This window comes from Haliotis rufescens, unplaced genomic scaffold (genome assembly GCF_023055435.1).
Source record: "Haliotis rufescens isolate VD_foot unplaced genomic scaffold, xgHalRufe1.0.p SCAF_8, whole genome shotgun sequence".
NCBI classification, from domain to species: domain Eukaryota; kingdom Metazoa; phylum Mollusca; class Gastropoda; order Lepetellida; family Haliotidae; genus Haliotis; species Haliotis rufescens.
This window is the reverse complement of record NW_025964372.1, coordinates 12871821-12897237: the sequence shown is the minus strand read 5'-3', so window position 1 is coordinate 12897237 and position 25417 is coordinate 12871821. Positions and strand designations below refer to the sequence as shown.

The following is a 25417-nucleotide window of genomic DNA, read 5'->3' as shown; positions in this document are numbered from 1 at the left end:
GCATGGTGTTGTGTAAGATGGGACAACTACTTAAAACAACCATAGGATGGACTACTGGAAAAAGAGTTGGTGGTTGCATCTTAACTAGCCCCAGTTCCACGTCCCGGTGTTAAGTCACGCGGTTTCTCTTCCAGGTACAACAGAAAACATGTCTGAGGTTCCATGGCGAAACGGGAGGATATGAAACACAATCACCAAACGTATCATTACGGTCTTAAGTTAATGTCTATAAACACTGGGATTTAAACAGCCTTTGGAGCAGTTATTTATTTTACGTTTTCTTATAGTCTTTTGACACCTGACAGCTGTCGACTACATGTTTTAGTTTTCGTTTTAGTCCTGGCGTGGACAAATGCGTCAGAAACAATCGATTAACCATACGCCTGCTTTGAATAATATAGTAGACCTTTTTATCAAGGGAACTGATTTATACTTCGGTGCCTGAAGTTTAATCTAATCTCTTAAAACTTTCATTTCATGTGTTTATAAAAAAAATCCAGGTGTCCATGCTGTATTTACACAGACAACACAAAGACGACAACCAGAACTAGAAAGGGCATTGTTTCTGTTGTGAAATAAAACACGAATACACGGGGCGACAGCTAAGTAAGCTTTTAGCTGTCATTGATTGCACGTAACTATTGAAATAACATGCTGTACCCTGTGACATCAACAGCGATGGGGACAGTATATTGGATAGCTGTGGACAATATATGGAATAGATGTGGACAATATTTGGATGGTTGGAGACAATATACTGGATGGATGTGGACAATAGTTTGGATGGATGGGGTGATTATATTGGATGGATGTGGACAATATTTTGGATGGACGTGTGCAATATTTTGGATGGATGTGGACAATATATTGGATGGATGGGGAGATTATATTGGATGGATGTGGACAATATTTTGGTTAAAGTTGCTGACACTTGCGTTGAGTCACGTTGACATCAAAGAGCTACATTTCACAATGGCCTTGTTGATTGGTCACAGCCACTGAAGTCATGTTTGGCATCACCAAATGAAGTGCTTTGGCGCCTAAAACTGACAATACCGAGTAGGTTTTGAGACATTTTCCAAATCATAATCAAACTGCGTGCTGATTCAGAAGATAAAGTTGGTTTTGACGAGTGTATGGGTGAATGTGTATGACCTCACAGCACACATTACAACATTCCACGTATGTCGGCGGGAGGCACCAGATAGGGCTTCAAACATCATACCGTTGTGAGGAATCCAATCCCCGAACTGTGGCGTGGCGAGCGAACTCCTTAACAAGAAGTCTATCCCATCAGGTTTTGATGATTATTATGATGATGATTGCGTTCCGAGTCACACATTTGTAATTAGGTTAATGTTCTATAATATAAGCTATAAGTTCAAATGGGCTAGTTAAGACGATTGTGCGTGTGTCTCCCCCAAAACCCCTGTATCCCTGCTGTACACACGGTCACATCCCCACTGCTCCCTACTACAATGTAACAAATATGTTTGGATCCTAAATACGTTCCATGTCATGCATCTCGTTCCAAACATGTTGAGAATTGTGTAATAATCGAAACATGGGAATGATCTAACATGCTGAAACCTGTCTTGATCTGAAACATGCCTGAATATTGGGGTGATGCGGGTAGTGAGATCGTAGCCCAGTTCACGTGATTTGATTCTAAACGTTTCGACATAAAACAGCAAAATCTTTGTTGCGTTTGCGACTTATGCGCAATCTTCATGAATATGTTCAGTGTGTGTATAATCCTAAAACAAAATGTTACAGTTTATTAACAAGATAGATTTAATAATTCACACAACCTCAACTTCATTGCTTGGATAAACCTTTCAAGCTTAATTCAACGACATTCTCATATTCAGATAGTTCTATGTAGTGTCTATGTTTCAAAAGAACCACTTCCTTTTTTCGTTAAATCCCTGCCAAAATCACAGCCCTTATTGAGTACAATTTGCGGTATTACTCTTGTTTCGCGCAGGATCTGATGAATTGTTGTGCCAAGGGCGTCAAATAGCAACTTCAATTTGCTGAAACCCTCACTACGGGCCGATACACTGGCCCCAGTTGATGAACGTCCCAATGACGGTCGTGCGATACACGGTTCGGATTTGATGAACGTCACACAGACGGTCGTCGTATTGTTGGCCTCTATTCTTTACCATGGTCTCTTACCAAGTTCCAACCTTTCAATTTTCTCTCAAAACCTGGAGAAAAGTCGTGCAAATTGAGGCGAAAAGCCAGTAATAAAAGCCTCGATGAGCGCTAAGCCACGATATTGATTGTTAAGGCAGATGCCGGTGATTTGACAAAGGAGCGGACTAGCAGGGGATATTGATTTATCTGCCGGATCCCTGAACGCGCTGTATCAGACAGGTCCAGAGCTGCCCTGTGCAGAGTATCAGACAGGTCCTGAACTTCCCTGTGCAGAGTATCAGACAGGTCCAGAACTTCCCTGTGCAGTGTATCAGACAGGTCCAGAACTGCCCTGTGCAGTGTATCAGACAGGTCCAGAACTTCCCTGTGCAGAGTATCAGACAGGTCCAGAACTGCCCTGTGCAGAGTATCAGACAGGTCCAGAACTTCCCTGTGCAGAGTATCAGACAGGTCTAAATCTGCCCTGTGCAGCGAATCAGATAGGCCCAGAAATGTCCTGCACAGCGTATCAGACAGGTCCAGAACGGTCCTGCACAGCGTATCAGACAGGTCCAGAACTGCCCTGTGCAAAGCGTATCAGTCAGGTCCAGAACAACCCTGTGCAGAGTATCAGACAGGTACCAGAACTGCCCTGCATAGAGTATCAGTCAGGTCCAGAACTGTCCTGCACAGCGTATCAGACAGGTCCAGAACTGCCCCGTGCAAAGGGTATCTGTCAGGTCCAGAACTGCCCTGTCCAGCTTATCAGACAGGTCCAGAACTGCCCTGTACAGCGAATCAGACAGGTCCAGAAATTGTCCTGCACAGCTTATCAGACAGGTCCAGAACTGTCCTGCACAGCGTATCAGACAGGTCGAGAACTGCCCTGTACAGCGAATCAGACAGGTCCAGAACTACCCTGTGCAAAGCGTATCAGACAGGTCCAGAACTGCCCTGCATAGCGTATCAGTCAGGTCTAGAACTGTCCTGCACAGCGTATCAGACAGGTCCAGAACTGTCCAATTCCAGAACTGTCCTGCACAGCGTATCAGACAGGTTCAGAACTGTCCTGCACAGCGTATCAGACAGGTCCAGATCTGTCCTGCACAGCGTATCAGACAGGTCCAGAACTGTCCCGTGCACAGTATCAGACAGGTCCAGAACTACCCTGTGCAAAGCGTATCAGACAGGTCCAGAACTGCCCTGCATAGCGTATCAGTCAGGTCCAGAACTGTCCTGCACAGCGTATCAGACAGGTCCAGAACTGTCCAATTCCAGAACTGTCCTGCACAGCGTATCAGACAGGTCCAGAACTGTCCTGTGCACAGTATCAGACAGGTCCAGAACTGCCCTGTGCATAGCGTATCAGTCAGGTCCAGAATTAACCTGTGCAGAGTATCAGACGGGTCCTGAACTGCCCTGCATAGCGTATCAGTCAGGTACAGAACTGTCCTGCACAGCTTATCAGACAGGTCCAGAAATGTCCAATTCCAGAACTGTCCTGCACAGCGTATCAGCCAGGTTCAGAACTGTCCTGCACAGCGTATCAGACAGGTCCAGATCTGTCCAATTCCAGAACTGTCCTGCACAGCGTATCAGACAGGTCCAGAACTGTCCCGTGCACAGTATCAGACAGGTCCAGAACTGCCCTTTGCAAAGCGTATCAGTCAGGTCCAGAACTTCCCTGTGCACAGTATCAGACGGGTCCAGAACTGCCCTGCTCAGCTTATCAGACAGGTCCAGAACTGCCCTGCTCAGCTTATCAGACAGGTCCAGAACTACCCTGTGCAAAGCGTATCAGTCAGTTCCAGAACTGCAGACAGGTCCAGGACTGATCTGTTCAGCGTTGTATTCTGTGATATATCAGACACAGTATTGTCCGATATTTCAATGGGTTAAAAATGTTTGTATCCCCAACACAGAGGCAGCATGCTGTCAGAGCACTATCAATCACACCTACGCTCTGTCTGACGAGAATGGGTGTCATGTATTACGTCATACGGGTTAGAAACTTTTGACGAGCAATTCCAATTAATCTATTTCATGTTCTTTATGTTTGTGCATCTTTCTCCGTGACAAAGCTAATGAACGATTTCGAAAAAGATGAAAACCTTGTCTCCATCGTGCCTCGTGTAACAAATATTCGATGATCGGCCACTTGAGGGTTATATCCCTAACCTCACACACACACAACCATATCTAATGTCAATGCCGACGGTCTGTGTCGATTTCTTCTGTATATGGTAGACATTTAAATTTGTCATTGTGTCAGTGGATAAGGGGCTGCCTCGCTCCCCAGTTCATCTAATTGACAGAAACCCACAATGTGTAGATTTCACGTCAGGGTCGATCCCATTCGGGCGGGAATTGCAATAGTCTTCTAAACGATGTTTTTCTCGACAGCTATTATCCCTCCTTCAGACGAGGTCATATCGTCATATTTGTACATAACATGCTAATTTCACAGACGAAGTGAGATCCCGCTATCATAACGGCTCAAGGTTAGCACTGGGCACATATCATTTGAAGTTTCCCCTTGTGGGCAGATCATCTGTAGCGAGTCCATGTGGCTGTTTACATGCTTGTTGATACACATAGTGGTTGCTTAACACGTCGCGAACCTTTCACCGGACAGATAGATTTAGTAGGTAGGATTAAGTCAACAAATGTCAGTCAAAGAACCGAAGTATGTTAAGACTCCACATCACAGCAGTACAATTGACTTGTAAAGTCTTTAACTTGTCTTCAAAACGTTGTTAACTTGTATTTTTGCGTTTAAAAGTAAGTTAGTGAAATTGAATTGTCAGGTCGGTGACCTGAAGACGAACTGTTCATAAAAGGTTTGTACCGCAGACATGAAGGAAAATCATGGTCTTTCCTTAAAAATATAGGAAAAACTTGAAAAACTCCTGTTTGAGGCGGTTAGTACAGTTACTGGGTTACCCAAATATGCTCCCAATATGCACTCTATTAAGAAACGGGTTGGAATACACTTGCAGAAAGAAGAAAGTATCGCAAGCTTTGCTTGTTTTATCAAATTAACAACTATGTAACTATTGATGCATTATCTGTGTACAAGTTCAGATATGCACGAAATATATATATATAAACTTATATCATTCGGTAAAACACAATTATTTTGCCGGTCATTTTTCGTCCCCGTCTACTACACAAATATGGAATGATTTGCCTCTATCAATTACAGACTCCAGTTCTCTAAGCTCTTTTAAAAGCAAAACCACAATACAGACTAAATGTGCGCCTTCATATTGTTCCTGCTGTTTAAGTAAGTACAATATATTGCTCACAAAATGGCGCTACTCATGCTCTCAGTTACATTTACAACTGGTTTAATAGACAGTCCCAACTGTCTGTGTTGTTCTCCGTGTGAAAACGTTTATCACTACTTAATATCATGTCCATCCTATCGACCTGCAAGAAATATAATGTTTCATAGTAGTTTGTAAAAACAAGTTAATCCTTGATACGTCAGTTTTGTTAAACGGACCTCCCATTTCAGCTACACTGACAATGTAAAGTAGTTTCACTCCGTCCAAATGTATATCAACTGCACTAAAAGACGTCTCTCTGTACATACTCGTTGTACGTATTGGTATTGTAATATTATATATCCCAAATCCGAAAACTTGTACCCATTCCTTTTCTTTGCGAATTACATATGTTAATATTATTGTGTTCATAATCAAGAAAATCAGTTTACGACAAGATTTGGGCATGTTTAAGACAGACAGAAAGGCAGAACAATGAGGACACACCAAAGACAGACTGAAAGATAGATCGTTGAGGAAATACGAATGACAGATAACTGAGGACAAACGAAACACACAGAGAAAGACACATACTTGGGGATATAGCAAAGACAGACAGAAAAGGGGCGGTGTGGTAGCCTAGTGGTAAAAGCGTTCGCTCGTCACGCCGAGGACCCGGGTTCGATTTCCTACATTGGTACAATGTGTGAAGCCCATTGCTGGTGTCCTCCGCCGTGATAATGCAGGAATGTTGCTAAAAGCGGTGTAAAACCATACTCACCCACAGACAGAACGACAGATCGTTGAAGAAATACCAAAGTCAGTATCAGGTTCGAGTACCATAATCAATGTCATCCTTAGAATTACTGTAAAGTATTGTGTCTGAAAGACGTCGATAGATGGTGTTTCTATAGGTATATAAAGTGTCATTGTAATTCAAATAACAAAAAAATATAGTATACGTAAATAACGAATGAGGAAACATTTGCACCTGTCTCTGCAGTATCCGAATAGAATCACACATATATTGGGCTTGACAAGTGCGTTTTAGAATCGAACCCGATCATGTGTGTGACTAGCGGACACATTAACCAACTGGCTCCAGAACCCATCGTTAGCAGGTTATATACCATTTTATATCACTGTTTCTGCTTTATAGAACACCGACAAATCATTGCTACTAATATTTTTTTCCCGCCCACTAGAACCCAAGGCCGAGCTCCAAAAGATTCACAGAAAAATTCAAAAAGGAGAAAAAACCTTCAAACCTGTAGGGTGGGGTGGTTCTTCTCAGTAAGGAATATCGATAAAATTAGATGATAAAGAAAATAAGCCAAATTATGTTACCGATATATATTTGCTAGTTGAGAGATCGACATAAGATTAAAACTTAAGGCAATACTTACATTAAAGCTCAGAGAGATAATAATGATTATTCGTACCCTAATAAGACAATCACGCGTGTATCAGTTTCTAAAACATGTAAAATACAACGTCCTGCGGTTTTTACAGACTGACAAATCACACCATTAACTATCTTAGAAACATCGTGGCGCGAACCCGGGATGGCCCTCCGCGCAAATGTACCCAGAAAAAGTACTTCACTAATAGATTTACAAACGTCTTGTGAGATCGTGGCCTGATTAGATTTCAATTTCTCCTCGTCCCAGTAAAATCAATACTGCAAATTGCTCGCGATGGAATTTAGTTTGAAAACCATTTTCTCGTTTTCTCTCAGCGTTTCCACTAGTGATAAACATTCCCTGCTTATTTAACGCTGTGATGGTCGGTGATGTTGAAATATCTAAAATTTCATTGAACATGAATATATCAAGCGTAGGTTACGTGTGTATGACGCGAATAATGTTGACTGTAATTAATGATGTGTCAGAAGGACAATATATGCAGCTAGTTCATGCATATATTATTCTCGCTAACAGTTGGGCACTGCCAGTGCATTGATCATATCTCAGACATGGCGTTAATGTGTTGTCTGTTATATGTATAGACCTTAAAAAAAAGACGATTATTTACAGCCTTTTTTCAAATTCATGTGTTATACAACATTATTTCCAAGGTTCCACATTACTGTTAACCCGCGGTGTAACGTACATGCAACTGCCATGTGGTTCGCCGAACAGGCTGATGGCAATACATGGCACATTGACAGAACTATAAATCGCTGACAGAATTGTCAGAGGGTTTGGAGTGAAATTGACCCTGAAATGCTAAAGTGGCAAACAGACAGCATTTAGAGCCTGTAACGTGAAATAGAAGGCCCGGTGCCACTCGAGGGATCCCAATACTTGACATGCATGCATTTACAAATTGTTTCCGGATAGTGCTAACAGTGTTATTTCGGTATTGGATTTGTCGAGGCTTTTTGCTGAAGCACACTGATTCTATTACAGAATGTCACAAAGGCGTTTTTTATTAAAACAGAATTGATTTAAAGTTTTCTCAGTGTACCACGAAGAAGATAATTGTTACTTTGTGCCAGCAATTCGGAATGTTCCCAAACAGGCGGACCCTGTACCGCATGATGTACAGATGGGAGCGAACCTTACCGTGCAAGCAGTTTCCTTCTAATGACGAAACAACAATCAATTATATCCACGAATGCAATCATCTCATTAACTAAACAGTGGAACACCGGAATAACAATGACCCAAACTGGCATCAAATCAAGTGGAACTTTTTTTTTATCATAACCAGATGTTCTGACAATACATTTAGTACTGTTTTTCCATAAATATTATTACAATCTTTTCTTAATTGGGATACTAATGAAAACCTCCGTACATTAATTAATACAATTTCCTATGAGTACATATACATACGATTAACTGATGTAGGGCACTGCGCTAAACCTTGAACCATAAAACTCTGATGATCACCTGACATTCTCGTGAAACATATGTTAAATCAGACGGATCTTTTAAGGGTTTGTATGTGCGAAAATGTAACAGATGTTTCCACACAACAGATAAACCACTGCATGTAAATTAAAGTTTACATGAGTAACTCGATGCGTGAAGCGCCCAATTTACAGTTTATCCTGCCGGCGGAAGCGTCCAGGTTAAGGTTGCCAGAAGCACAACAATAAATAATTGAATTACCTTTTCTTATTGGGCATATAGCACTATGTACGTCCAGTTGCATACAAAATACAGAAATCAAAGCTAGGTAATGAATGCATTTATAATTCAGCTGCTATGTTGGCCTATTTAAAACATGGATGGGATGATTCTGTGAGGATATGTTAGAGCCACCATTGCTGTGACAATATGCAAAGACATTCCAGCTTCAAAGTACCTTGCGCTTTCAGGGGAGCTGCCGAAAATTCAGTGAAACTATATAAAATGATATTTTCAATGTGGCAGCGATGTTGGCCATGTTAAAAGTCGGAATGATTTTTTTATATATGTTTTAAAGACTGCTTCATAAAAGTAAAAAAAATGTTAAGCTTAAGAAAGGACACACGGACAGGGGAATGACGGACAACACCATAAGCATTCAGTAAACGTGATGGTGAATTGACCTGCAGACAAACTGTACAGATTGTGTGTCTGGTACGTGCAACATTCAGTCTGACAGCAGCGTCTGGTGGTTGTATACGACGATACGTTCTTCCTAAGTGAAACAGGCAATTTGACCACACCACCTGGTGTATACTACAACATATGTTCTTTATAGAAAAATAGACATAGTGAAAGAGAAAACATTTTTGTACGTATCGGCTTAACATTGCTTGAACGCGACCCGTGGCAAGCTGCACACGAGTTTGACAAAGATGCAGCTGGTGTCCCCACGCGTGTTCTACACGGAAACGGAAGCCATGTAGCCGTGTCAGCCACGAAATGATGATGCAGATAGATGATGATGCTTCTTTTGTTCAATACATCCGACTGAATATGATACGCGGTAGAGGGGGGCGTGTGTAAAGAGTCAGGTCCGTAAAATGTTCACGTCAATGATTCTGAGATACTTATCCGGGCGTCCCACACCAGGGCATGTTATTATGAATGACCTGCTGACCACACGTGACCGGTACAGTTCTCGCACAGACTGACCTGCTGACCACACGTGACCGGTACAGTTCTCGCACAGACTGACCTGCTGACCACACGTGACCGGTACAGTTCTCGCACAGACTGACCTGCTGACCACACGCGACCGGTACAGTTCTCGCACAGACTGACCTGCTGATCACACGTGACCGGTACAGTTCTCGCACAGACTGACCTGCTGATCACACGTGACCGGTACGGTTCTCGCACAGACTGACCTGCTGACCACACGCGACCGGTACAGTTCTCGCACAGACTGACCTGCTGACCACACGTGACCGGTACAGTTCTCGCACAGACTGACCTGCTGACCACACGCGACCGGTACAGTTCTCGCACAGACTGACCTGCTGACCACACGTGACCGGTACAGTTCTCGCACAGACTGACCTGCTGACCACACGCGACCGGTACAGTTCTCGCACAGACTGACCTGCTGACCACACGTGACCGGTACAGTTCTCGCACAGACTGACCTGCTGACCACACGTGACCGGTACAGTTCTCGCACAGACTGACCTGCTGACCACACGTGACCGGTACAGTTCTCGCACAGACTGACCTGCTGACCACACGCGACCGGTACAGTTCTCGCACAGACTGACCTGCTGACCACACGTGACCGGTACAGTTCTCGCACAGACTGACCTGCTGATCACACGTGACCGGTACAGTTCTCGCACAGACTGACCTGCTGATCACACGTGACCGGTACAGTTCTCGCACAGACTGACCTGCTGATCACACGTGACTGGTACGGTTCTCGCACAGACTGACCTGCTGACCACACGCGACCGGTACAGTTCTCGCACAGACTGACCTGCTGATCACACGTGACCGGTACAGTTCTCGCACACACTGACCTGCTAAATACACGTGACCGGTACAGTTCTCGCACAGACTGACCTGCTGATCACACGTGACTGGTACAGTTCTCGCACACACTGACCTGCTGATCACACGTGACTGGTACGGTTCTCGCACAGACTGACCTGCTGATCACACGTGACTGGTACGGTTCTCGCACAGACTGACAATATAAGCCGGAGACTGACGACTGGCTACTTGGGCACACTGCCGTCCGCCAAATGAGAAGTTAATCTTCTTTCCCAGATATCCACAGATGGCGCACTACGATATTGAATCTGGTCTTCACAGAACAAATTGAATCGTTTCGCCTCAAGTTGTACTTCGTAAACTGGCGACTGGATGGTCAGATCATCCACGGTATAGATGCTACACGTGACGAGGAAATCCTAGGTACATACTGGTTACTATATAGTATTACGTCTCTGAATGACATTTAGAAGTGATAAACATACGGAAGAGAATTTATGGATGTCAACTTCTGTATTATAAGGAAACACAACGTTTCGCAGTATATGCTTGCTCCTTCATCAGGTGAATGAATGCCATGAGGCAGAGAGCATATATATGTACATGTAAGGACAACAAAAGTAATAAGAAGTTACTATACACTTTGCTGTTTAACGCCAGCCATATAGATAAGGGACATGTACTATGTGACTTGGCGAGAAGAGAAGGGGCATATACTACTACTAAGACGTGACGAGCGAAGGGGCATATACTACTACTAAGACGTGACGAGCGAAGGGGCATATACTGGCTACTAAGACGTGACGAGCGAAGGGGCATATACTGGCTACTAAGACGTGACGAGCGAAGGGGCATATACTACTACTAAGACGTGACGAGCGAAGGGGCATATACTGGCTACTAAGACGTGACGAGAGGAGGGGCATATACTGGCTACTAAGACGTGACGAGGAGAGAATCGATATATACTGCCTACCAAGACGTGACAAGGAGAGAAGGGATGTATACTGCCTGCTATAAGGGGAGAGATCAAGTTTCTGTAATATACCGTTTTGAAGTCTGCAACAGAAGGTGTCCATGCGTCGAAGACGCACATGCAAAACCCCCAAAAAGCCTACATAGAAATGAAGTAGGTACTCCTTAAATAATAAGCCGTTCTGTTCAATATTTTAGCCAATAACACACGCATAGCTGACATAAAAGAAATCCTTGTAATATGACGGTGAAAACTGTGTTAGTTCAACAAACTGACATCCTTGTTTGAATGATTTATTGATATTTTCCTGAGATGTTTTGTAAAAGTGGGTCAAGTGAAATAGATCAACGGGCAGTGAGTGTGACATCCATTGACAGCTTCCATCCCAATTGCATCTCAGACGGTAACTGACTACTTTAAAACCATCTTCATCACGTCTGTCAGAAACTGCGTGCGTGTGTTTTATTCACCTACAGTCAAAGCATGTTACTGTTCCATCAACAATGCTAAGTAACGCTATATCTATGCACGGAAACCCACAAGGCACGTGCACTGTTCACTGACCGCCGATCCTAGGGAAACCATTCATGGTAATTAGGTCAAGAACGCCTTTGTCTTTCAAGAACGGAAGAACGTTTCCATCCATTGTTTTCCGTAGCTTAATTATTGGACACACGCAAACGATTGTCTATCCCTTGATGCAAACAATTTAACTGTTTCGCTTCCTAATCAACACTAATTCCTGTCACATTTGCATGCTTGTCGGCCTTGTGTCAACAATCCTTCATGTATGTCGACTAGTGAACGCCGCTCAGGAACGTCTCTCAACACCAACGAGGCATTGAAGTTGCAGGGACACGACTGGTAGCTTTGTTCGGAAAGAGGAGTGCCCCCTGAGTGCCCCCCGAAATATCCATCAATAACAGATCAAAGTACACACATTATGTCAATTTTATGTTGGCATTTGTACAAATATTCTCTAGTGTGTCTCCTTGCGGACTTTTGTCCTGTTCCCCTTGATATTGCGGCGGGATATTGCTGGAAGGAGCTGCGGCAATTGGCGCTCTGGAAGGAATATGTGAATTATTGCTACTAGAAACACGACTGATGCACAATGCCCCATCATTGATGGTGATTCACATAGTGTCCAACATGATTGAAGGTTAGACGGTAGTGCTTACTTGGTCCACTCCCATGTGTCTCCAATAAATGTGTACACATCGGTCATGTGACAGTGTAGCTGTGTCTGTAGTGTAGGCGTGACGGTGTAGCTGTGTCTGTAGTGTAGACGTGACGGTGTAGCTGTGTCTGTAGTGTAGACGTGATGGTGTAGCTGTGTCTGTAGTGTAGACGTGACGGTGAAGCTGTGTATGTAGTGTAGACGTGATGGTATAGCTGTGTATATAGTGTAGACGTGACGATGTAGCTGTGTATGTAGTGTAGACGTGATGGTGTAGCTGTGTCTGTAGTGTAGACGTGACGGTGTAGCTGTGTATGTAGTGTAGACGTGACGGTGTAGCTGTGTCTGTAGTGTAGACGTGACGGTGTAGCTGTGTATGTAGTGTAGACGTGATGGTGTAGCTGTGTCTGTAGTGTAGACGTGATGGTATAGCTGTGTATAGAGTGTAGACGTGACGATGTAGCTGTGTATGTAGTGTAGACGTGATGGTGTAGCTGTGTCTGTAGTGTAGACGTGATGGTGTAGCTGTGTCTGTAGTGTAGACGTGACGGTGTAGCTGTGTATGTAGTGTAGACGTGATGGTGTAGTTGTGTCTGTAGTGTAGACGTGATGGTGTAGCTGTGTATGTAGTGTAGACGTGATGGTGTAGCTGTGTCTGTAGTGTAGACGTGACGGTGTAGCTGTGTATGTAGTGTAGACGTGATGGTGTAGCTGTGTATGTAGTGTAGACGTGATGGTGTAGCTGTGTCTGTAGTGTAGACGTGATGGTGTAGCTGTGTCTGTAGTGTAGACGTGACGGTGTAGCTGTGTATGTAGTGTAGATGTGACGGTGTAGCTGTGTATGTAGTGTAGACGTGATGGTGTAGCTGTGTCTGTAGTGTAAACGTGATGGTGTAGCTGTGTCTGTAGTGTAGACGTGACGGTGTAGCTGTGTATGTAGTGTAGACGTGACGGTGTAGCTGTGTATGTAGTGTAGACGTGATGGTGTAGCTGTGTCTGTAGTGTAAACGTGATGGTGTAGCTGTGTATGTAGTGTAGACGTGACGGTGTAGCTGTGTATGTAGTGTAGACGTGATGGTGTAGCTGTGTATGTAGTGTAAACGTGATGGTGTAGCTGTGTCTGTAGTGTAGACGTGACGGTGTAGATGTCAGAGGCAGTGCATGGCTATCCCGCCCAAATCAGCAATAGTTCTTAAAATGTTGATTCCCATCTTACGAATTGCTAGTCCACCCCCTCCACAAAGACAACTCCGAACAGTGGCATGCCTTCCAGCATGGAACAGTAACACTTGATGATTTCTTCTCGAAACGTGCGAAATACACAATTTCTTACGATTATCAAAAGCATCCTTAAGAATACAAAATCGATTTTAATTTAGGGCAGTGGATTTGCAGCAACATAATATGTTCCACAATGGCTGATTAATTATTAACTGACAAATGTTATTTCTGAGACTCTAAGGAGAATATTAACACCACCCGATGCGAGATGGCCGGAAGTCTGCATGGAGTGTTGATAGATGGCGGGTTTTCCCCGGTAAATAAGACATGAAATACGACCTAAGCATGGAAGCAGTGGTATCAGTTTCAGGGATCTAACTTATCTTATGACGTATGTTTGTCTAAAATAACATTCTGAATATAAGGATTCCTATATAGGCCAGTTCTCGTAATCGGTACACGAAGGGAGTACACTATGCTTAGCCATAAAATGTAGAACACCTCCTAAAGCTAATGTACTAACATTTTCTTAACAAAATGCTAAATTTCAAATATGATGTGCTGCAGTGTGACTTTGTGTCAGAATGTGGGTGTGAAGTGGAATCGGCCCCTAGTGGGATGTCCTTGATGGGAGTCAGGAAGGGGGATGTGAAGTGGAATCGGCCCCTAGTGGGATGTCCTTGATGGGAGTCAGGAAGGGGGGTGTGAAGTGGAATCGGCCCCTAGTGGGATGTCCTTGATGGGAGTCAGGAAGGGGGATGTGAAGTGGAATCGGCCCCTAGTGGGATGTCCTTGATGGGAGTCAGGAAGGGGGGTGTGAAGTGGAATCGGCCCCTAGTGGGATGTCCTTGATGGGAGTCAGGAAGGGGGATGTGAAGTGGAATCGGCCCCTAGTGGGATGTCCTTGATGGGGAGTCAGGAAGGGGGTTGTGAAGTGGAATCGGCCCCTAGTGGGATGTCCTTGATGGGAGTCAGGAAGGGGGATGTGAAGTGGAATCGGCCCCTAGTGGGATGTCCTTGATGGGAGTCAGGAAGGGGATGTGAAGTGGAATCGGCCCCTAGTGGGATGTCCTTGATGGGAGTCAGGAAGGGGGATGTGAAGTGGAATCGGCCCCTAGTGGGATGTCCTTGATGGGAGTCAGGAAGGGGGTTGTGAAGTGGAATCGGCCCCTAGTGGGATGTCCTTGATGGGAGTCAGGAAGGGGGATGTGAAGTGGAGTCGGCCCCTAGTGGGATGTCCTTGATGGGAGTCAGGAAGGGGGATGTGAAGTGGAGTCTGCCCCTAGTGGGATGTCCATGATGGGAGTCAGGAAGGGGATGTGAAGTGGAGTCGGCCCCTAGCTGGATGTCTTTGATGGGAGTCAGGAAGGGGGATGTGAAGTGGAGTCGGCCCCTAGTGGGATATCCTTGATGGGAGTCAGGAAGGGGGATGTGAAGTGGAGTCGGCCTCAGCTGAATGTCCTTGATGGGAGTCAGGAAGGGGATGTGAAGTGGAGTCGGCCCCTAGCTGGATGTCTTTGATGGGAGTCAGGAAGGGGGATGTGAAGTGGAGTCGGCCCCTAGTGGGATGTCCTTGATGGGAGTCAGGAAGGGGGATGTGAAGTGGTGTCTGCCCCTAGTGGGATGTCCTTGATGGGAGTCAGGAAGGGGGATGTGAAGTGGAGTCGGCCTCAGCTGAATGTCCTTGATGGGAGTCAGGAAGGGGATGTGAAGTGGAGTCGGCCCCTAGCTGGATGTCTTTGATGGGAGTCAGGAAGGGGGATGTGAAGTGGAGTCGGCCCCTAGTGGGATGTCCTTGATGGGAGTCAGGAAGGGGGATGTGAAGTGGAGTCTGCCCCTAGTGGGATGTCCATGATGGGAGTCAGGAAGGGGATGTGAAGTGGAGTCGGCCCCTAGCTGGATGTCTTTGATGGGAGTCAGGAAGGGGGATGTGAAGTGGAGTCGGCCCCTAGCTGGATGTCTTTGATGGGAGTCAGGAAGGGGGATGTGAAGTGGAGTCGGCCCTAGTGGGATAGCCTTGATGGGAGTCAGGAAGGGGGATGTGAAGTGGAGTCTGCCCCTAGTGGGATGTCCATGATGGGAGTCAGGAAGGGGGATGTGAAGTGGAGTCGGCCCCTAGCTGGATGTCTTTGATGGGAGTCAGGAAGGGGGATGTGAAGTGGAGTCGGCCCTAGTGGGATAGCCTTGATGGGAGTCAGGAAGGGGGATGTGAAGTGGAGTCGGCCTCAGCTGAATGTCCTTGATGGGAGTCAGGAAGGGGATGTGAAGTGGAGTCGGCCCCTAGCTGGATGTCTTTGATGGGAGTCAGGAAGGGGGATGTGAAGTGGAGTTGGCCCCTAGTGGGATGTCCTTGATGGGAGTCAGGAAGGGGGATGTGAAGTGGAGTCTGCCCCTAGTGGGATGTCCATGATGGGAGTCAGGAAGGGGATGTGAAGTGGAGTCGGCCCCTAGCTGGATGTCTTTGATGGGAGTCAGGAAGGGGGATGTGAAGTGGAGTCGGCCCCTAGTGGGATATCCTTGATGGGAGTCAGGAAGGGGATGTGAAGTGGAGTCGGCCCCTAGTGGGATGTCCTTGATGGGAGTCAGGAAGGGGGATGTGAAGTGGTGTCTGCCCCTAGTGGGATATCCTTGATGGGAGTCAGGAAGGGGATGTGAAGTGGAGTCGGCCCCTAGCTGGATGTCCTTGATGGGAGTCAGGAAGAGGATGTGAAGTGGAGTCGGCCCCTAGTGGGATATCCTTGATGGGAGTCAGGAAGGGGGATGTGAAGTGGAGTCGGTCCCTAGTGGGATGTCCTTGATGGGAGACAGGAAGGGGGATGTGAAGTGGAGTCGGCCCCTAGTGGGATGTCCTTGATGGGAGTCAGGAAGGGGGATGTGAAGTGGAGTCGGCCCCTAGCTGAATGTCCTTGATGGGAGTCAGGAAGGGGGATGTGAAGTGGAGTCGGCCCCTAGCTGGATGTCCTTGATGGGAGTCAGGAAGGGGATGTGAAGTGGAGTCTGCCCCTAGTGGGATATCCTTGATGGGAGACAGGACGGGGGATGTGAAGTGGAGTCGGCCCCTAGCTGGATATCCTTGATGGGAGTCAGGAAGGGGGATGTGAAGTGGAGTCGGTCCCTAGCTGGATGTCCTTGATGGGAGTCAGGAAGGGGGATGTGAAGTGGAAGCTGCCCCTAGTGGGATATCCATGATGGGAGTCAGGAAGGGGATGTGAAGTGGAGTCTGCCCCTAGTGGGATGTCCTTGATGGGAGTCAGGAAGGGGGATGTGAAGTGGAGTCGGCCCCTAGCTGAATGTCCTTGATGGGAGTCAGGAAGGGGATGTGAAGTGGAGTCGGCCCCTAGTGGGATGTCCTTGATGGGAGTCAGGAAGGGGGATGTGAAGTGGAGTCGGCCCCTAGTGGGACGTCCTTAAATGGGGTCAGGAAGGGGCCTCAGAGGTTAGCTTCTGTCTCCAGGGGGAAGAAGTTTCAACTGCGGGGGAGGAACGTCAAAAACAACTGTCATGGCTCCAAAGTAGACTGCCTTCTCGTGTAGTGTAGCTCTTCTGTCCGTGGGACTCAACCCGACACTGATCGTGATTCACACGCATATAATGGGAACATGTTTTTTCGTATAAATGTCTCGACACACATGCCCATTGACCAATAAATGCTTGTGGTGTTCTGTGAGATGACGCTGAGCTTCAGTGAGGGTTGATACAGGTACAGGTTTATGGAATCAATTAAACAGCATAGTCGATAAAATGTCTTTATCTTGAATAACCTTCGGAAAGACACATATCTACGACCGAGAAAGAGTCACGTTCCAAATATTGATCTTAGAGTTCGACGACAGTCGTAATACATATACGTTAAACTGGATGACAACTCAAGGACACTCTGTCATGGTTCTGTTACAGGATCATATATGACGATAATTTTGCTTTGTTGGCAGGGTTATCAATATGTATTCTTAAAAATAATATTAAAAATCCAAGGCATATTTCCCCCGTCACTGATCTCGACTGCACATAAATCTCTGTTTTTGTGTTGCATTTTGTTTGCTTGTTTGTTTACGGTTATTTGAGACATTGGCCGATTGCTAGCTGCAACGTCTATCGTAATGCAGTTTAGGTGCCAGTCGCATTGCTATCAAATATGCCAAGGACCTTCTGAAAAATGGTAGAACTTGCAATCAAACAGATACATTTCGGCCTTTGTGTTGGAAGGAACTCCACAGTGTATTACCCTTGACCACATACCCCACACAGTAACATGAAACTACTCCGATTGGTTTCAGCTGGGGGCATATGCAGGCGCTGCCCTGAAGATACCACAGCCTGCTGGCCTACACAGCCTGCTACTTCCCAGTCAGTGTGGTGTGCCACACCCTCTGTAGCTACAGTAGCTACAGTACACCGCATATACTTACATGCACTGACATTTACCTATTGTTCGGGCGCTCTATATTCCACAAACAACTAAATATTTGACTACTGACGTCACGAGTAAAATAATCAATGCAATCTGACATATGATCAGTCCTTAACGTTCACAGACGTACGTAGGTAAACTACAGGTCCGCGGATATGACTGGTGAGCATGGGGCTACTGTCAGACCGCCGGGCTGATCTTGGTGAGCATGGGGCTACTGTCAGAGCGTCGGGCTGATCTTGGTGAGCATGGGGCTACTGCCAGACCGTCGGGCTGATCTTGGTGAGCATGGGCCTACTGTCAGACCGCCGGACTGATCTTGGTGAGCATGGGGCTACTGTCAGAGCGTCGGGCTGATCTTGGTGAGCATGGGGCTACTGCCAGACCGTCGGGCTGATCTTGGTTAGCATGGGGCTACTGTCAGAGCGTCGGGCTGATCTTGGTGAGCATGGGGCTACTGTCAGACCGCCGGGCTGATCTTGGTGAGCATGGGGCTACTGCCAGACCGTCGGGCTGTTCTTGGTGAGCATGGGGCTACTGCCAGACCGTCGGGCTGATCTTGGTGAGCATGGGGCTACTGCCAGACCGTCGGGCTGATCTTGGTGAGCATGGGGCTACTGTCAGACCGTCGGGCTGATCTTGGTGAGCATGGGGCTACTGCCAGACCGTCGGGCTGATCTTGGTGGGGATAGACAATGACACACGATACTTCGGGTCACATAGTCAGAACGACGCATCACACTTTGTGACTGTCCTCTACATAGCAATAACACTATGTCACATAATATAATAATATATATATTCAGTAGAATAATAGAAATAACACACACACATTATATATATAGAGAGAAATAGAATACTAAGGGCAGGGAATGCCTATGCCGAATGGCTCTTCACAAGTATTTCAGCCCACCTATTTGACAGGTCACAGGTATTTTTCCCACCCATTTCACAATCAAGGGTAACTATCTTGTAAATTAGGTTATATTTCAAAGAGATGAGGAAAACTTCATTCTTACTTATCAATCCAAAGACGTGCATATATAATATGCACGTCCGTGATCAAGTTGATGGTGATCATATCATTATCAAGTTTATGTTCTTGCATCTCATAGTATTAAAACATATGAACTTGGTGACAACTTGTCAGAAGGACCATCGCAAGAGCTTCTTGATATTTTTAGGCAATTGTCCCCTAAAATATTTACATACTTGGAATTCGCGGTTTCCACATAAAAACGTTAACGAGTATAATAACAATTCACAAGAGAGATAAAAGACATTTCACAGATATTCGCGTGTAATTTATTTGTAAATTCACGAAAATAAGACTGCGAGAAAAAACGTTTAACAGCTTTGTGAAATATCGAATCGCGGCAAATTAAAAGAGCAAATCATGTATAACACCGGCTCTTACTTTCAAGTCGACACTACCCTAAGAAGACCGGAGTTGGGCGATGTGTCTGGCTGTCAAGTCTACACTATCCTAAGAAGGCCAAGGGTTGGTGATGTGTCTTACTATCAAGTCTACACTATCCTCAGAGGGCCAAAGGTTGGAGTGATGTGCCTGACTGTCAAGTCTACACTACCCTCAGAAGACAGGGGTTGGCTGATGTGTCTGACTGTCAAGTCTACACTACCCTCAGAAGCAGTGTCTCTACACTGTGAATGATATATCAGAGAGGCAGTATCTCTACACTGTGAATGATATATCAGAGAGGCAGTATCTCTACACTGTGAATGATATATCAGAGAGGCAGTATCTCTACACTGTGAATGATATATCAGAGAGGCAGTATCTCTACACTGTGAATGATATATCAGAGAGGCAGCATCTCTACACTGTGAATTATATATCAGAGAGGCGGTATCTCTACACTGTTAATGATATATCAGAGAGGCAGTATCTCTACACTGTTAATGATATATCAGAGAGGCAGTATCTCTACACTGTTAATGATATATCAGAGAGGCAGTATCTCTACACTGTGAATGATATATCAGAGAGGCAGTATCTCTACACTGTGAATGGTATATCAGAGAGGCAGCATCTCTACACTGTGAATGATATATCAGAGAGGCAGTATCTCTACACTGTGAATGATATATCAGAGAGGCAGTATCTCTACACTGTGAATGATATATCAGAGAGGCAGTATCTCTACACTGTGAATGATATATCAGAGAGGCAGTGTCTACACTGTGAATGATATATCAGAGAGGCAGTATCTCTACACTGTGAATGATATATCAGAGAGGCAGTATATCCACACTGTGAATGATATATCAGAGAGGCAGAATCTCTACACTATGAATGATATATCAGAGAGGCAGTATCTTTACAATGTGAATGATATATCAGAGAGGCAGTATCTCTACACTGTTAATGATATATCAGAGAGGCAGTATTTCTACAATGTTAATGATATATCAGAGAGGCAGTATCTCTACACTGTGAATGATATATCAGAGAGGCAGTATCTCTACACTGTGAATGATATATCAGAGAGGCAGTATCTCTACACTATGAATGATATATCAGAGAGGCAGTATATCCACACTGTGAATGATATATCAGAGAGGCAGAATCTCTACACTATGAATGATATATCAGAGAGGCAGTATCTCTACACTGTGAATGATATATCAGAGAGGCAGTATCTCTACGCTGTGAATGATATATCAGAGAGGCAGTATCTCTACACTGTGAATGATATATCAGAGAGGCAGTATCTCTACACTGTGAATGATATATCAGAGAGGCAGTATCTCTACACTGTGAATGATATATCAGAGAGGCAGTATCTCTACACTGTGAATGATATATCAGAGAGGCAGTATCTCTACACTGTGAATGATATATCAGAGAGGCAGTATCTCTACATGGAATGATATATCAGAGAGGCAGTATCTCTACACTGTGAATGATATATCAGAGAGGCAGTATCTCTACACTGTGAATGATATATCAGAGAGGCAGTATCTCTACACTGTGAATGATATATCAGAGAGGCAGCATCTCTACACTGTGAATGGTATATCAGAGAGGCAGCATCTCTACACTGTGAATGATATATCAGAGAGGCAGTATCTCTACACTGTGAATGATATATCAGAGAGGCAGTATCTCTACACTGTGAATGATATATCAGAGAGGCAGTATCTCTACACTGTGAATGATATATCAGAGAGGCAGTGTCTACACTGTTAATGATATATCAGAGAGGCAGTATCTCTACACTGTGAATGATATAGCAGAGTGGCATTGTCAAACCCCAACAGAAACACTATGAAATGCATTGTTCGCAGAAGATGAACTGAGAAGTGATGTAAAACCCTTATATCTCGCTGACCAAAGAACCAAAGTTGATATTAGATTTTGTAACGTCATGGTGGCCTTGGCCTTCCCGGATAGTGTGACAATGCATGCTTGGCATGTAAATGATACTACTTGGAGTCCAATTACAGCGTTGGGAGCAGTTGTCCACTGTCTGAGAACGGGAATGACCATAATAACACCAGTTATAGATAATTAGAGAAATAGATCGGAGCAATTGATTACCAGCTATCCCCGCGCGTGACATGCAGCCGACACCGTGAACGAGGACGGTTCAAACCATTGCCTTATATAGATTAGAGAAGAGATGTCCCCACTTCTAAACTTACTGATGACTGTAAAAGTTGGTAAACGAATGTTGGCGCTTCTGTTTCTGCTGATTTCAGGAAAGGTCACGAGATATGTTAGAACGATTCATCCGTCAATCTTAGTTCGAGAATTCTTTAGAGACTTTGAAATTGACATGGAAAGTTGGCATGAGTGACAGGGGTAATCTGGTTGGCGTGCACCAAATTGGATTGTCACTGAGCTCAACTGGGCAACTTGATATTACGTGATTTCAGTGATACGATTACAACAACATCGAATCCAATTATTAACATATGAATACACCTTTATCAAATAACATCATTCATATACAATGATCACATAGATAGAAACATAAATACACTACCATTCAAATATTGCTAAATATAAATATGATCTGAATGTCATCTCTCGTCTGTATCCCGGTCCTTCCGCTGAACATTGGACTCTGAACACGAGGGGAAGATGAGTTATAGGAAATATTATCACATAAATACAAAGCCATGATGTTTGGAATAGTGATGAATATGGAGTGTATCACGTGTACAGGGGCCACCTTGTTCACCTCAACAGTTTTACGAATGAAGCAATAAGCAATATTGAATGAACAGTAGTGATGATGGACCATGCGACGATGACGGTAAATGAATCGCATATCCTGAAGTCTCTTATATAGTGTTCTTACGACTACATATAGTACACACGTGCTCACACGTGAAGTCTTCAAGCATAGGCTAAAGAGACACATGATATGTGGACTGTAACAGTAAACAGGTATTTGCAGATCGTTCGTATGCGTTTATTCCTCATACCAGAAAATAACACACACATATGCATGTAGAGTCTTTTTTTGTGAAACATGTGCTGTAGTCAACAGGTGTTCCAAAGTCTTAATCACAACCAAATTCTAGTTTGTAAAATACATTTTCAGTGGAGCGCGCCTTTCTGCTTTTGAAAATTACGGAACTTGTTTTTTAATAAGCTCAAAATGATCGAATGATGGGGGATGGCAAGGTTTTGCATGGGGGAAACTGGTGTCGAGAAATTGTGATGCATTTCATCCCACACTTATAATGGCGAACCGGTTCATGTCCTCCCTGCCTGGTAATGCAAAACGTCGCTCACTGTTAAGCTATTACTGAAATCGACATGACAGGCGCACGTATGGATTATTCTCCTAGTTTGTCTATTTCACTCTTAATTGATACCTGTCAAACGGGGGTAGTTGACGCGGGGACACTGCACGAAATATGTGAAATACAACGTGGGATTTAGTCCCGAATCAATAAGGAAACAGCTGGCCCCCTTGCAAGGTCTAACATGTTGTTTCAACATATGGGAAGCGACATGTATGATCAGAACATATCAGTTACTAGTTGTTTCGGCATAAAATGCATATATCTGCTTGATAGAAAGAGAAAAGGATTCTGTTGGAAATGCACAAAGACAGTTACTGGTAATAATGGAAACAAATCTTGCGTGCGACTCCCCAAGATGTTTTCTACGTGACATTTACAAGGTATGTTAATTATCCAGGCGAGGCGACAGCAATCGACACGTAATGGACTGTCTTGCACAAATTGTGAAGATCACCGTGCAACGAAATTGAGTGCACACTGAATGAAATAAACACGCAAAGTCTTTATTTACGTAAGAATAGTTTATGAAGCGAGCAAGAGAGCCTGACGTCACTCAACTCCCTGGAGAAGACATTGCTCTTGTGACTTTCACCAGGTGTAGCAATTACTGAAATGTACACGCCTACCTGCCTGTCACACTCGTCACACACACCGTGACTAAAGGAACTTGGAACTGAAATGCAAGTAATTAATCTGCAATGTCGCGCATCGCCAAGAAACTTCTCCCACATCATACTTAACATAAATAAATTATCTTGAATTGTCTATCGATATCTATCTACCTGGCTCAACCTCACCTTCCTCATACTCCTCGAAACACGGGGGGTCCTCCTCCCCTTCGTCAGAGGCGTCGTACATTTGGCTGGTAGTGTGTCTCCCCTCAACAAAGTAAATATCCACTCATGTACATCGTGTAACCCTCTCCTATGCGTTCTACTAACATGTCACAATACAATCCCTCGGCTGTCTGGCTAAGCGACTATGTCCAAGTCCCATAGGGGCGACCGTCACTTCAGTGAAGAAACACAGCACAGTCGCCAATCATAACATCATTGTTAAAAGGCAATGATAGCACAGTGGGCAGCAATAAACAGCAATATTTGGAAGTTTTCTAAAAAAAATAGCCAAAGTCAATTTTATCTATGTAGTGGCTACTCCCTGGCACCGTCCTGATGTGACCCAATGTTCGAAGCGACGTGCCGATGAGAGACAAGCGATTTGATTGGTTGACAAGAACGGAGAAAGTAGTACCGCATCTTCGGCTCCAGGTACATTATCGATCGAGGATTTCTTCGTATGTCAACGGTTAATTTCTGAGGACGAGGACGGGGAACAATTCGTGAGCTCACGTGCTGTCACTGCTGGACGTAGTAACGATCGCCGCAACATCGTGAAGTCTGCAAATGCCGGCAGACACACTGGAAGAGCAGCTTCCACACAAGACCCTTTAAGAGATTATGGACGTGCACTCTACCGAAGAAGCTATATTACCTTCGCTAATGGTTTTATGTGGAAGTGCCAATGAAGCTGTGATGTTTATAGTCAGCTGACCAGGACAACCTCCACATGTCGCCAGCACGAGTATCGGTGTGTTGAGGCAGGTTTTGATAGCAAATGTAGACAAACTCACCCCATATGTTGTGGTCAAGGCCTCAGATGTCAATTGAATATTTTAAAGATTTCCTAAGCTGTATTAATTAGACCTGTCTGGCTGTCAATACCTCGCCTCACTGCGCATAAGGTACAACGGTTCTTGATAAATGCATCAGCTTTATTTTACGTGATAAAGATTTTAAAATCTATATCACCTTGAACATTATGCATGCTCTGGCAATCCAGCTGTAGCTTCACAGCATGTGACCTGCACATCGTGTCTTCACACGGTGTTTCCACTGCTCCACATGCAGTGATGCCTCTTGCTGCCAAGCGCTTGCAGTGAACACGTCATAACATTGTCATACCCGTGAAGATCCGGGTTAGAATTGATCTGCAGCACCCCATGCTTGTCTCCCCCGTGAAGATCCGGGTTAAAATTGATCTGTAGCATCCCATGCTTGTCTCCCCCGTGAAGATCCGGGTAAGAATTGATCTGTAGCATCCCATGCTTGTTTCCCGGTGAAGATCCGGGTTAGAATTGATCTGTACATAGCATCCCATGCTTGTCTCCCCCGTGAAGATGCGGATTAGAATTGATCTGCAGCACCCCATGCTTGCCTCCTCCGTGAAGATCCGGGTATGAATTGATCTGTTGCATCCCATGCTTGTCTCCCCCGTGAAGATCCGGGTAAGAATTGATCTGTAGCATCCCATGCTTGTCTCCCCCGTGAAGATCCGGGTTAGAATTGATCTGCAGCATCCCATGCTTGTCTCCCTTGTAAAGATCCGGGCTAGAATTGATCTGTAGCATCCCATGCTTGTCTCCCCTGTGAAGATCCGGGCTAGAATTGATCTGTAGCACCCCATGCTTGTCTCCCCTGTACGGATCCGGGTTAGAATTGATCTGCAGCATCCCATGCTTGTCTCCCCTGT

General features: G+C 44.9%; 1 protein-coding gene across 9 annotated transcripts in view; it reads right to left on the bottom strand.

Annotated features, from left to right (window-relative positions):
• The window catches only part of LOC124117395 (voltage-dependent calcium channel type A subunit alpha-1-like), a 299488-nt gene extending 274967 nt beyond the window's left edge, over nucleotides 1-24521 (bottom strand). For 4 of the 9 annotated variants that reach the window (XM_046479250.2, XM_046479263.2, XM_048389676.1 and 1 more), the window contains exon 1: nucleotides 23686-24512. In XM_046479250.2, coding sequence (XP_046335206.2) covers nucleotides 23686-23746 — 61 coding nt within the window. In that variant the 5' untranslated portion in view covers nucleotides 23747-24512. Of the gene's footprint in view, nucleotides 1-23685 lie in introns of all 9 variants that reach the window. The other 5 variants (XM_048389678.1, XM_048389679.1, XM_046479277.2 and 2 more) reach the window with 4 other exon arrangements.
• Between the last annotated feature and the right edge of the window lie 896 nt (nucleotides 24522-25417).